The following is a 14,585-nucleotide window of genomic DNA, read 5'->3' as shown; positions in this document are numbered from 1 at the left end:
TTTGCGATGTGTTCTCGTGAGAGGGCGGAGCCGCAACGAATGGTCTAAAATCTCTTTCATGTATGTGCTTGTAACATTGTATTTTTTTCTATTGCAGTTGTACTTATTAGCGTCTTATCTATCCTGCTGGTGGTGATGATTGTCATGGCAGTTTGTGTGTATAAACCATTGCATCGCCGGTGAAGCAGTGTACAGCAACGTCATGCCTACTGTCCGACTGGATCCAAGGGAATCAACAATCAAGGGAATCAACAATCAAAAAAACCCTAGTCTACGCATGTCTACGCATGTCTGATAAACTGGAATGTTAGACAATAGGCACGGGGTCCCTCATTTTTATATAAAATAGACTACACTGGTTGAATTAATGTTGTTTCCACGTGAAATAGATGTTGATGTCTGTGCCCAGTGGGATGTTATTGTGTTTTTTAAAAAACTTTATTTAACTAGGCAAGTCAATTAAGAACAAATTCTTATTTTCAATGACGCCTAGGAACAGAACGACAGATTTTTTTTACCTTGTCAGCTCGGGGATTCGAGCTTGCAACCTTTCAGTTACTAGTCCAACGCTCTAACCACTAGGTTACCTTCCAAGTGTTTGACATGGGGAGGGGACCAGTAACTTTATTATCAATCTTTATCAGTGTGTCTTGAATAGGCCATATAAAATGTTAATTGATATGATTATTTTATATTTTTTGTTAAGGTAACTTAATATTCCTGCTGCTGTCATCGTTTAATGGAATTTTAATGTATTGTTTATAGTTGTCTTATATTATTTATATTTTTGCTTATTTACCCTGATATATTGGAGTATTCTTAAAATACCCCACCACAAGGTACTACTGAAGTTGAAAAAAAAACATGATAAAAAAAACTAACATACATTGGGTTGACTGTGTGTGTTGAGTGACATGAATGATATACTACGTTGACATTTTAGTCATTAAGCAGACGCTCTTATCCAAAGCGACAGTGAATGCATAAATGTTTTATTCTTACTACTCCCCTGTGGGAATCAAACCCACAACCCTGGTGTTGCAAGTGCCATGCTCTACCAACTGAGCCATACGTAACCAAAGCTATGTGGACAACTGCTTGTCGAACATCTCATCCCAAAATCCTGAGCATTAATAATGAGTTGGTCCCCCTTTGCCGCTACAACAGCCTCCAATCTTCTGGGAAGGCTTTCCACTAGATGTTGGAACATTGCCTCCATTCAGCCACAAGATTATTAGTGAGGTTGGGCGATTAGACCTGGCTCCCTGTTGGCGTTACAATTCATCCCAAAGGTGTTGAATGGAGTTGAGGTAAGAGTTAGGGAGATGTCACCCTATCCCCTCAATAGTCCTGCCTCCTGAATCCAAGTGTTTGACATGGGGAGGGGACCAGTAACTTTATTATAAATCTTTATCAGTGTAGACGCAACAGTAATTCTTCATGCTTTGGTTATCATACCTTGATCTGGGGAGTAGATCCCTCCCCAGCGTAAGGTACAAGCCCAAGTTGATTGGGGCATGATCTTAGATCCTACTCTGACAAGCATTAGAAATATGGGCCCAGATCCAGCAGTGCACTCTGTTTCCATGACTATAGATTAAAGGGATAAGTTCAATCAGCCTCTTTAAACTGTTGTTTAGTGAATGTAATGATGAATATAAGTCTGATGCTCATTGATGAGTGTTCCCATCAAGAGTGCTAATGCACAACACACACGTTCGTGTGGTGATCAAATGCGTGAAGAGGCTGTGTTGAGTGGCATGCCCCCAAGCTGTTTGTCTGCCCTCTCTCAATCACATTTACACTCGTTTCAGTGCACATTTCTCAAACCTGAAACCATTTGTTTGTACAGAATTTACTTTTTTATTTAATTTTTATGTATGCAATTTGGCAGAAGCTTTAATCCCAAATGCTTTGGCTCAATCTATAAACTAACTATAAACTATTATTATATAACTTTAATTATTTGTTAACATTTAGAAACTTATAGCTTAAGCATTATTAATATTCATAATCATTTAAAATATATAAACATGTATAATGGATTATTCATGTATTATAAAGTGTTACTCAATAATTTGGGTCATTTGCACACAACAAAATTGAAGAAATGGGAGACTGATAAATTAAGCTGCACTATATATATATATATATATATATATATATATAGTATATATCCCTTCAAATGAGTGGATTTGGCTATTTCAGCCACACCCATTGCTGACAGGTATATAAAATCGAGCACACAGCCATACAATCTCCATTGACAAACATTGGCAGTAGAACGGCCACACTGAAGAGCTCAGTGACTTTCAATGTGGCACCACCATAGGATGCCACCTTTCCAACAAATCAGTTCGTCAAATTTCAGCCCTGCTACAGCTGCCCCGATCAACTGTAAGTAATGTTATTCTGAAGTGGAAAGGTCTAGCAACAACGGCTCAGCCGCAAAGTGGTAGGCAACACAAACTCACAACAGGAACGCTGAGTGCTGAAATGTGTAAAAATCGCCTGGACTCGGTTGCAACATTCACTGCCGAGTTCCAAACTGCCTCTGCAAGCAACGTCAGCACAAGAACTGTTTGTCGGGAGTTTCCTGAAATGGGTTTCCATGGCCGAGCAACCGCACACAAGCCTAACCTCACCATGCACAATGCCAAGCGTCAGCTGGAGTGGTGTAAAGCCTGACGCCATTGGAATCTGGAACAGTGGAAAAGCATTCTGAGGAGTGATGAATCATGCTTCATCATCTGGCATTCCGACGGATGTATCTGGGTTTGGCGGATGCCAGGAGAACGCTACCTGCCCGAATGTATTGTGTATTGTGTATTGTGTACATTTTGGTGGAGGAGGAATAATGGTCTGGGGCTATTTTTCATGGTTCGGGCTAGACCCCTTAGTTCAAGTGAAAGGAAATCGTAACACTACAGCATACAATGACATTCTAGATGATTATGTGCTTCCAACTTTGTGGCAACAGTTTGGGGAAGGCCCTTTCCTGTTTCAGAATGATAATGCCCCTATACACAAAGTGAGGTCCATACAGAAATGGTTTGTCGAGATCGATGTGGAAGAACTTGACTGGCCTGCACAAAGCCCTGACCTCAACCCCATCGAACATCTTTTGGATTAATTGGAACCCTAATTGCGAGCCAGGCCTAATCGCCCAACATCAGTGCCCGACATCACTAATGCCCCTGTGGCTGAATGGAAGTCCCCACAGCATTGTTCCAACATCTAGTGGAAAGCCTTCACAGAAGAGTGAAGGCTGTTATAGCAGCAAAGGCAGGACCAACTCCATAATAATGCTAATGATTTTGGAAGGAGATGTACGACGAGCAGGTGTCCACATACACTACATGATTAAAAGTATGTTATGTACTGCCAAAAAGTCATTATAAATCAAATTCATACAATATGTTAAGTTTTTTTTGTGCTTAAGATCCCGGACGACATCTTTAAGTGTTGCAGCAGACAAAAGTGAGACCGGTTGCATAATGCTGAAAACACGTAAGACGCCCTGATGTAGCTGTTGGTTTCAAAGAGATTCTCAAATGGCACTCACTCACATGCCAGTCAAAATTAGAAGGGATCAATAACACATTACGTGACAGAAAAGGTGACAGCATTTTTCTATAAGCATCTAAAATGAAAATCTGCCCCAAACCATAAATCCCTCGCCTGAAATGTCAAATTGTACTAAAATCCATAATGAATAAGAATATTTGGAAAAGACACCCAAAACGATTGGAAAATTTGTTTATCCCTTGTTGCTAATTTTGTGTCTATAATTTTGGTTTTTCATGTGAAATCTGGAAAGATGACGGATGTTTGATTATGAAATCACTCTTAGTTCATGAAGAGGGCTAATAGAATTTTCAATTACATTTCAGAGTTGATTCCTTCTACACAATATAGTGCTCATGTACTGTACTGTATATCCACCATAATATTCTTATGGCATCCAATTTAATTACTATAAGCAGTTCAGACGCTCTAATTTGTCAGTGTGGATACATGGAGCAGATGTCAGGATTTGAATGAAGCCAGTTACTATATTTAGCCCAACAAAATATACCATTAATTCATAGATCTATAGGGTAATCCAACCATAAAGTATATACCAATGATTATTGATGAAACGATGCACAGGAAATTGCTGCGACATATTAATCCAGTGTTTAAAATCTGTGAAATGGACAGCAAGTCATTGAATGGTTAATGATCAGAGCAGGCATGTCTGAAAAACAAATTATGATTGTGCTTTTGTGATCTGAACAATGAATAGGTTTGTGCCATCTGCTGTTAATCTTAGCAAAAAGCAGACTTACTTGTAACAGAATCAGCCGCAGTTCACCCGAATTGAAATAAAGTGCATTTATTGAAGAAATGTTTTTTAATCCAACATCACAGTTTAAAATGTTTTCACAAATTCTTATTAACATGTTAAAAAATAAGCTTACCTGCTAGCAAATAAAGCAGTACAAAGACTTTTCCCAAGAAATCTAATCAAAGCGAACCCTGGTACATTAGAGACTGTCCTACGGTTTGGCAATTTGATCATTAGCTGTTTCCAGCTCTAGCCCCCAGAAAACAGAACAGACGAAGCGAAGCATCAGAAACATGTCCAAAGTGCTGTTGGTTATCACTGTAATTAACTACATTGGTTAATTCCTTTTTTATCCACCAACACCACTGGATAGGAAACATTTTTGAAGCACCTTGATCACAGCTTTAAAGATGAGACCTTTCAAATGTTCTCCGGTGTCTTTAGTAGGTCTGGCCTGAGTGGCATTATAACACTAACACTGCCTCCCCCTCCCAAAACCAATCATGTCTGTGGCCTAAGCCCAAATGGATCCCTAGACCCTACTATGCCCTATTGGGGAGATCTGCAATATGGTGAAAATGGCCCATCAGAGGAAAAGGTATTATTACCACATTACCATATCGCATACACCTGTCAAATCTTATCAGATCTGTACAAGAGCATAGGGCATAGGTAGGGTCTAGGGATCCATTTAGAATTGGACATGTGAGAGGGGAATGCTTAGCCTGGTTGCCAGTCTGTTTAGCTAACATTCCACTCTTTGTACTCTATGTCATGTGCCAAAGACATTGACTGGTACCCAGACTAGGAAATGCTCCCTTCAGTACAAAATATTGATGCTACACTGAGCTGGCATCCATGTTTGATCTCAGATCTCTTGCACGTCACTCAGCCCACAGGTCGGTCTGTAGTTGCAAGATTAAAAAAAGAGACAGCAGTCCTTAGAACCCTGTTGTGTTTGAGGTCTGATGGCCATATTCTTCTACATTTAAGGGACGAAAAATGTAATCGCCAATAGATAGCCTACAATGATCCATGTTTGGACCCTGGTTGCTTGCGAGCGCCTCTGAACCATGTGTATGCTACTTTATCATCCACCACAGGTAGGCACTGTGGCTTCTGCTATTGCTTTGTTGAGTTGTGGTGCTGATGCTTAACGGTGCTCAAGGACCATTGGTGATGGCCAACAAGACGGACCACCTCCAAAATAACAACCAATTTAATAACACCTGGTTTCTGGTGCAAGTCAAGAACCTCCGTCTTCTTGTGCATGTTTGAATTATCATGTTCATTTTCACACTGTGTCAATTACAACACGAATACAAAACATGAATTCCTGCAGCACAAGAAGAATCTTACTTTTGTCTTTTCCCATGAATTACAGGTTTTGATTGAAAAGGACTCAAGTTATGCAGTGTCAGGCAAACAAGAAAAAGGGACGGCAGCACCACCAAGTCATACTGTTTGATGCCATCCTCTTCAAAGTAGAACAGATCCTAATCCATGACCAGAAAACTGCATTTGATGTGTCTACAATAAACTAATATACTGCACTTTCACTATAGTTTCAACGAAAAGGAACTGTAGAACAATGGAACCCTGAGATATTCAATATTTCAGTCTGGCCGTGAACCTCTGTCAAATGGCTGTGTGAACACTGGAGTTCCATTCCCAGAGTCATATTCATAATAGGGCAGGTAGTCCCTACCTGTTTCAGTCAGCTTGCTTCTGTTTGGTGCCTCGTGGACATGACCCAGAGCTCTGAAAGAACAACCTTCCAGAGCCACAACTAAAGCAGCTAACAGCCACAAGCGGCTGGTGGCACCTTAATTGGGGAGGACGGTCTCATAGAAATGGCTGGAATGGAATCAATGGAACGGTATTAACCACATCAAACATGGTTTCCTTGTCTTTGACTCCATTCCCCCATTATTGTCATCTGTCCTACCCTCACCAGCCTCCTGTGCTACCTGCCACAGGTTTAACCGGCTCTTGGCAACACCCAACTAATTCAAATCACAGGTTGCAACCCTGACATTCGAGTGAAATGAAACAGTTCCCAAAATAATCTCAAAGAATACATGGATTCCTCTTCGGGAGAGGAGTGGCTATGACTCTTAAAAGTACAGGAGGAATCAAGGATTTGACAGCGTGTACACTTTTGAGACAGAGCCTAAGTGTTATATAGAAATACAAATATAGCAACTTATTTGTTGATGTTTTTTAAACAAAAATAGGTATCAAAGTATTAAATACAGATGGTTATGTTAATGACAATGTTGTTACATGGAGGTTTTGCCGGTGTCATGGTGGATTGCATTGGAGAAGGGGGGGTTGGATTGGGAGGGTTGTGATGGTGGCTGCTTCTTGATTTATAAATAGTTCATGCAGGTATGGCAAGGCGTGGTCTTAATGACCATTTTTCCCCCTCATATTTTCCTCTTTTTACTTCTCTGTGAGCGAGAGCTGCAATATCCTCTCCAGCTCCTTCACTTCCTCTTTCCTCCTCCTCTCCTCCTCGGCTTGGGCCCGGGCCGACAGCTCCATGGCCATGCGGAGGTCCATGTCAGGGCTGGAGGTCGAGGTGCTTGAGCTGGCCAGACTCGATGTGGTGTCTCCCAAGTCCACCAGCGCCCCCTCTGTGATGCTTCTGGAACAACAGGTGTTGGTATCAGAAAGAGAAGAAAGGCTTGGAATGTTTCTTTCCTGGACGACAGTTGTCCATTGTGAATAACTACCAACTTCCTTTTAAAAGCACCTATCCACATACTGCACACCCGACCATACCTCAGCAAAGCTGAGAAAATTGTGCTTTTAATGCTAAGTTGTTTGGACACGTGCTTGCAATACCAGGTCTGTGGGTTTTGTGCTAATTGAAAGTCACTTTGGGCAAAAGTGAATAGTGTAGCCAGTGATGTGCAGGAATACTTTGTGAATACCTGCCCTGAACTTAGTCACTGTTACTACCTGGCGACAACCCGGTACTCTACCCTGCACCTTAGAGACTGCTGCCCTATGTACAGAGTCATGGAACACTGGTCACTTTAATAATGTTTACATACTGTTTTACCCACTTTATATGTATATACTGTATTCTAGTGATGGCTCATCCTATATAACTACTGCTGTACAAACCTTTTCTATTCATATACTGTCCATACCTTATATATATATATAGAGAGATAGATATACAGTGCCTTGCGAAAGTATTCGGCCCCCTTGAACTTTGCGACCTTTTGCCACATTTCAGGCTTCAAACAAAGATATAAAACTGTATTTTTTTGTGAAGAATCAACAACAAGTGGGACACAATCATGAAGTGGAACGACATTTATTGGATATTTCAAACTTTTTTAACAAATCAAAAACTGAAAAATTGGGCGTGCTAAATTATTCAGCCCCTTTACTTTCAGTGCAGCAAACTCTCTCCAGAAGTTCAGTGAGGATCTCTGAATGATCCAATGTTGACCTAAATGACTAATGATGATAAATACAATCCACGCTGTGTGTAATCAAGTCTCCGTATAAATGCACCTGCACTGTGATAGTCTCAGAGGTCCGTTAAAAGCGCAGAGAGCATCATGAAGAACAAGGAACACACCAGGCAGGTCCGAGATACTGTTGTGAAGAAGTTTAAAGCCGGATTTGGATACAAAAAGATTTCCCAAGCTTTAAACATCCCAAGGAGCACTGTGCAAGCGATAATATTGAAATGGAAGGAGTATCAGACCACTGCAAATCTACCAAGACCTGGCCGTCCCTCTAAACTTTCAGCTCATACAAGGAGAAGACTGATCAGAGATGCAGCCAAGAGGCCCATGATCACTCTGGATGAACTGCAGAGATCTACAGCTGAGGTGGGAGACTCTGTCCATAGGACAACAATCAGTCGTATATTGCACAAATCTGGCCTTTATGGAAGAGTGGCAAGAAGAAAGCCATTTCTTAAAGATATCCATAAAAAGTGTTGTTTAAAGTTTGCCACAAGCCACCTGGGAGACACACCAAACATGTGGAAGAAGGTGCTCTGGTTAGATGAAACCAAAATGGAACTTTTTGGCAACAATGCAAAATGTTATGTTTGGCGTAAAAGCAACACAGCTGAACACACCATCCCCACTGTCAAACATGGTGGTGGCAGCATCATGGTTTGGGCCTGCTTTTCTTCAGCAGGGACAGGGAAGATGGTTAAAATTGATGGGAAGATGGATGGAGCCAAATACAGGACCATTCTGGAAGAAAACCTGATGGAGTCTGCAAAAGACCTGAGACTGGGACGGAGATTTGTCTTCCAACAAGACAATGATCCAAAACATAAAGCAAAATCTACAATGGAATGGTTCAAAAATAAACATATCCAGGTGTTAGAATGGCCAAGTCAAAGTCCAGACCTGAATCCAATCGAGAATCTGTGGAAAGAACTGAAAACTGCTGTTCACAAATGCTCTCCATCCAACCTCACTGAGCTCGAGCTGTTTTGCAAGGAGGAATGGGAAAAAATGTCAGTCTCTCGATGTGCAAAACTGATAGAGACATACCCCAAGCGACTTACAGCTGTAATCGCAGCAAAAGGTGGCGCTACAAAGTATTAACTTAAGGGGGCTGAATAATTTTGCACGCCCAATTTTTCAGTTTTTGATTTGTTAAAAAAGTTTGAAATATCCAATAAATGTCGTTCCACTTCATGATTGTGTCCCACTTGTTGTTGATTCTTCACAAAAAAATACAGTTTTATATCTTTATGTTTGAAGCCTGAAATGTGGCAAAAGGTCGCAAAGTTCAAGGGGGCCGAATACTTTCGCAAGGCACTGTATATATATCTATATCTATAAACACACACACACACACACACACACACACACACACACACACACACACACACACACACACACACACACACACACACACACACACACACACACACACACACACACACACACACACACACACACACACACACACACACACACACACACACCTCGTTCTGATATTTCTTAATTTCTTTCTTTGTATTTTGTAGACTTGTGTGTATTGTTTTATATTGTTAGGTATACGGCACTGTTGGAGCTAGAAACATAAGCATTTCGCTGCACCAGCAACAACTTTAGAAAAATATGTGTACACACCCAATGCAATTTGATTTACCTGTCACTCTGGCTACTGAGAATAGGGTCCGTGAGGTCCCCATTGGCATCTTCCCAGGTCACTTCCTAGAGGACAAAATTAAGGGTGGAGTAGGTAAGGTAAAATGCTTGGCACGTCGCAGATAGAACTGGTATAAATGTAACGGACATAATTTCCTATAATATCAGTTCTACACAATCTGTTTTGTAATATTGTGGCCTCCTGAACAGACACAGATCCCAGGTAAAAAAAAGATGAGAAATGAGGCGGAGGAGTCCGTGAGAGCAAGAGGACCTGACGAGGAGTGTGTGTGGCGTCTCAGACCTGTTCCGGGTCTCCACCACCGGACTCCAGCAAACTCTGGTGGATGGCGTACTGCAGTAGCTCCTCGTCGTGGTTGGATACGGGCATGTGGCGGCTGCCGCCCCCTCCTCCTCTGTGGCGGTAGTGTGCAGGCACCTCAAATACAGAGGGACACACCTGGAATAGAGGGGGAACTGGAGGGAACAGAAATAGAGAATGTTGTTATTATTGGTAAGCTGTCAATATTGACATTTCAGATGAAATTGATATGGATACATTTACATACACTTAGCAGACACTCTTATCCAGAACGACTTGCAGAAGCAATTAGGGTTAAGTGCATTGCACAAGGACACATCAACAAAGTTTTCACCTAGTCGGCTTTGGGATTCGAACCAGCAAACTTTCGGTTACTGGCCCAACTCTCTTAACCGCTAGGCTACCCGTCGCCAAACATTCCTATTTGTTGTTCAGCTGTCAGAAGCAACTGAAGAAATTTATTTGAGAAATGTGTTCATAATAACCCATGAGAATGAATGCCGTGGTCACTTCACCCAGGTCAGCGGAATGAGTGTGCCTACCTGCAGCTTCACCGCCGTCCTCCTCCGAGGGTGTGGGCGTGGCAGCCGAGGGTGGCGTGTCCAGGGGTTCGCACGTACTGCATTTGTTGACACCACCAAATGAAATGCGAGCATTGAGCACGTGGAACAGGGGAATCTCTGTGTGAGAGGAAACAAAGACGTATAATCTTTATGCATCCCTTTATTTAAAAGCAAATGCCTCTATGGTGAGCCTTTCATAGTGGTACTTGGTGAGTATGTGTGTGTGCGCAGTTTTTCTCAATCAGGGGCCATATTTATCAAGCGTGTCAGAGTATGAGTGCTGATTTAGGGTCAGTTTTGCTTTATAGTTCACATAGAATAAGATTACATGAACAGGGGTACCTGATCCTAGATCAGCACTCCTCTGAGATGCTCGATTCAGTCAGCCCCAGATCTGTAGTGTTTGAATGAGCTAAGTCGCACAAGCATTTTGTGTAAACATTCTCATTTCTTCACTCTTCCACAGACGATTAACTGTACCTATTTTTACAGGGAAGCCCGGAGGGAACTTGAGGGTGACAAAATCCCGTAGCCGGGCGAAGTGGCTGCTGGTCCGGGCCATGAGATCGATGATAGGGGTGACCTGCTCCACCAGGGAGAGAGGGTGTTCCTCGCTCATCCACAATGTGCCCTTGAACCTGGACATATCAGGGTCATATTCATTAGTGCACACCGTAGCAATACTTTTTTGCAACGGAAAACAAAAACATGTGTTTCTTATTGGACAAGTTCAGGTCGTCTCTCCCTGTTTCAGTCCATTTTTTTTGTTTTGGTGCCTAAGAATCAGTTTGCGCAAGGGGAGGTGAAGAATGACTAATCTTAATCACATCATGAGTAGTTATTTGGGATGCAGGGTGATTTGTAGATCTGATGATTTGTAGTTCAACTGAACTGCAATGTAGTCCCATCTTAATACACCCACTCTTATGCTAAAACCTAGACACCAACACCTTCATATGAACTGAGGGAAACCATTATAAAAACAATCAAGACTTCTGATGACATGAATATTAATGAAAAAGCCTTGCTTAACAGCATCATTTTCTTACTTCTGGGTTCGGATGGTGAGTTCAATGGGCCGGCCAATGTCTCGGTCTTCAAGGTCAAACTCAGGGTCAAAGTACTCCTCTGGTGTGATAGCGGTGGGGTTGGTGGGTGTTGCGTACTCCAGAGTGAGGTCCTATCCACAATATGAACAGAGTTGAGTGTTTTTATTGAACCCATTACAAACCAAGTTGAGTGTTCTCATTGAAGCCAACATGAACTAAGACGAAGCGTTCTTATTGAAGTCAAAAAGGCAAGTAAAATTCTGTTCATGTAGCTAAGTAATAAAACAATTAGATGAGATAATCCTCCATAACCTTAAATCCTGGTCTACTGATCTCTTACCCCTTGAGCGCTGATCTGCTGCTCCACAGTCCCAAGAAGAGACTCCAGAACATTCCTCTCACCTAGAAGACAAAAAAAAGAAGCGACAATGCGTTATGGTGTCAGACACAGCGCTGGTCTCCGACAAGTCTGCTCCTAAACTGAGCCAGGCCATTTTGGATCTGTGCACTCTCTCTGGGTTATTATAACTGTGACAGTGTAGCTGACTAAAGGGACTAAAGACGCAGCTTATTAAACATTGAGATGAGGACCATCTCTCGTAGACCAGAAGTAGTGCACTATATAGGGATAGGGTGCCATTTCAGACACAATCTAACTGTTATGTCTCTCTACCTCCACCTAGAGGAATTATAGAGTGTTTACTTTTTATTCTAGCTTTCTCCTCATTGGTGAGATGCTCTGTCCTCGTCCGGATCACCACATTTACATTGTTCACAGTGAAAACCTGCAATGAAAAGAAAAACAACTCATGCAGTATACAGCATACTATTCTTCCCTTTACTGCTACTAGGAAATAACACTACTGAGCCTTTAAAAAAAGCTGTAAATCTACTATAGATATTGTCAAATTAAAGGGGCAATCAGCATTTGCTACATCAATTTTGGGATTTGTAAAATTAATGATATGTACCCATTGATTCTTGAAGAATATAACTTTAAAATGACTAATGAGCGTAGTTCAACTGTCATACCCCATCAGAACCCAAAGTATAAGCTTGTTTTACACAAATGTTTATATGTAAACAAACACTATATAGCCCCAAAACATGGTTAAAACTATAATTTTGATATCATGGATGGTCAGTCCAACACATCTATAGCTTGGTCTATGAATATGAGATCCGGCTACATTTCTCCAGCACCATCCCTCAGCCTTTTACCAAAACAGGGGTGGGGAGTATGCTTTGTTATTGTTTCTACTGCTGATCAACAGCATCCTCCCGGACATCCTAGACCCACTCCAATTCGCATACCGCCCCAACAGATCCACAGATGATGCAATCCCAATCGCACTCCACACTGCCCTTTCTCACCTGGAAAAAAGGAACACCTATGTGAGAATGCTGTTCATTGACTACAGCTCAGCGTTCAACACCATAGTGCCCACGAAGCTCATCACTAAGCTAAGGACTCTTGGACTAAACACCTCCCTCTGCATCTGGATCCTGGACTTCCTGATGGGCTGCCCCCAGGTGGTAAGAATAGGCAACAACACATCTGCCACACTGATCCTTAACACTGGGGCCCCTCAGGGGTGTGTACTTAATCCCCTCCTGTATTCCCTGTTCACCCACGACTGTGTGGCCAAACACGACTCCAACACCATCATTAAGTTTGCTGATGACACAACAGTGGAAGGCCTGATCACCGACAAAGATGAGATGGCCCTATATGGAGGAGGTCAGAGAACTGACAGTGTGGTGCCAGGACAACAACCTCTCCCTCAATGTGAGCAGGACAAAGGAGCTGATCGTGTACTACAGGAAAAGGCGGGCCGAACAGGCCGCCATTAACATCGACAGGGCTGTAGTGGAGTGGGTCAAGAGTTTCAAGTTCCTTGATGTCCACATCACCAACGAGTTATCATGGTCCAAACATACCAAGACAATCATGAAGAGGGTACAACAAAACCTTCTCCCCCTCAGGAGACTGAAAAGATTTGTCATGGGATCCCAGATCCTCAAAAGGTTCAACAGCTGCACCATCGAGACCATCCTGTCTGGTTGCATCACCGCCTGGTATGGCAACTGCTCGGCATCTGACCGTAAAGCACTACAGAGGGTAGTGCGAACAGCCCAGTACATCACTGGGGCCAAGCTTCCTGCCATCCAGGACCTATATAATAGGCGGTGTTAGAGGAAAGCCCATAAAATTGTCAGAGACTCCAGTCACCCAAGTTACACTGTTTTCTCTGCTACCGCACGGCAAGTGGTACCGGAGCGCCAAGTCTAGGACAAAAAGGCTCCTCAACAGCTTCTACCCCTAAGCCATAAGACTGCTGAACAATTAATAAAAATCCCACTGGACAATTTACATTGACACCCCTCCCTTTTGTACACTCCTGCTACTCTCGCTGTTCATTATCTATGCATAGTCACTTCACACCCACCTACATGTACAAATTACCTAAACTAACCGATACACCCGCACACTGACTCGGTACCGGTGCCCCCTGTACATAGCCTCGTTATTGTTTTTCTTATTGTGTTACTTTTTATTATTACTTTTTATTTTAGTCTATTTGGTAAATAATTTAACTCTTCTTGAACTGCACTGTTGGTTAAGGGCTTGTAAGTAAGCATTTCACGTTAAAGTCTACACTTGTTGTATTCGGCACGTGACAAATAGTTTGATTTGATTTCATTGCAGCTTTAAAGAAAGGAACTTGTGTAAGGTCAGTAAACCTAGACAAGCAACAAAATAATTAAACATTAACAGGGCAAGAATGTTATAATAAATGCACAAACCTTAGCCTCGAAACCACTGACAACTTCCGTTTTGTCACTCCTCCAACCCCAAATCCCAGACTTATTTCTGTGGAAAACAATTTGTAGTCCTGTTACTATAAAACCCTGTACAAGTTTACTTGTCCTTCAACGAAGACTTACAGTTGAAGTCGAAAGTTTACATACACCTTAGCCAAATACACTTAAACTCAGTTTTTCCCAATTCCTGATATTTAATCCTAGTAAAAATTCCCTGTCTTAGGTCAGTTAGGATCACCACTTTATTTAAAAAATGTCAGAATAATAGTAGAGAGATTAATTAATTTCAGCTTTTATTTCTTTCATCACATTCCCAGTGGGTCAGAAGTTTACATACACTCAATTAGTATT

General features: G+C 41.9%; 1 protein-coding gene across 2 annotated transcripts in view; it reads right to left on the bottom strand.

Moving 5' to 3' along the window:
- Window positions 1–4,362: 4,362 nt before the first annotated feature.
- Window positions 4,363–14,585, bottom strand: part of LOC139410690 (ankyrin repeat domain-containing protein 13A-like) — a 35,476-nt gene continuing 25,253 nt past the window's right edge. Inside the window, exons 7-15 of one of the 2 annotated variants that reach the window (XM_071156099.1) lie at window positions 14,217–14,283; window positions 12,112–12,193; window positions 11,749–11,810; window positions 11,409–11,539; window positions 10,840–10,997; window positions 10,339–10,476; window positions 9,779–9,951; window positions 9,476–9,540; window positions 4,363–6,980 (exon numbers count right to left, since the gene is read on the bottom strand). In XM_071156099.1, the coding sequence (XP_071012200.1) occupies window positions 6,776–6,980; window positions 9,476–9,540; window positions 9,779–9,951; window positions 10,339–10,476; window positions 10,840–10,997; window positions 11,409–11,539; window positions 11,749–11,810; window positions 12,112–12,193; window positions 14,217–14,283 (1,081 nt within the window). In that variant the 3' untranslated portion in view covers window positions 4,363–6,775. The remainder of the gene's footprint in view (window positions 6,981–9,475; window positions 9,541–9,778; window positions 9,952–10,338; window positions 10,477–10,839; window positions 10,998–11,408; window positions 11,540–11,748; window positions 11,811–12,111; window positions 12,194–14,216; window positions 14,284–14,585) is intronic. The other variant, XM_071156100.1, reaches the window with a different exon arrangement.

This window comes from Oncorhynchus clarkii, chromosome 6 (genome assembly GCF_045791955.1).
Source record: "Oncorhynchus clarkii lewisi isolate Uvic-CL-2024 chromosome 6, UVic_Ocla_1.0, whole genome shotgun sequence".
Classification (NCBI taxonomy): Eukaryota; Metazoa; Chordata; class Actinopteri; order Salmoniformes; family Salmonidae; genus Oncorhynchus; species Oncorhynchus clarkii.
The sequence above is the reverse complement of the archived record's forward strand: the minus strand, read 5'-3'. Positions and strand labels throughout refer to the sequence as shown.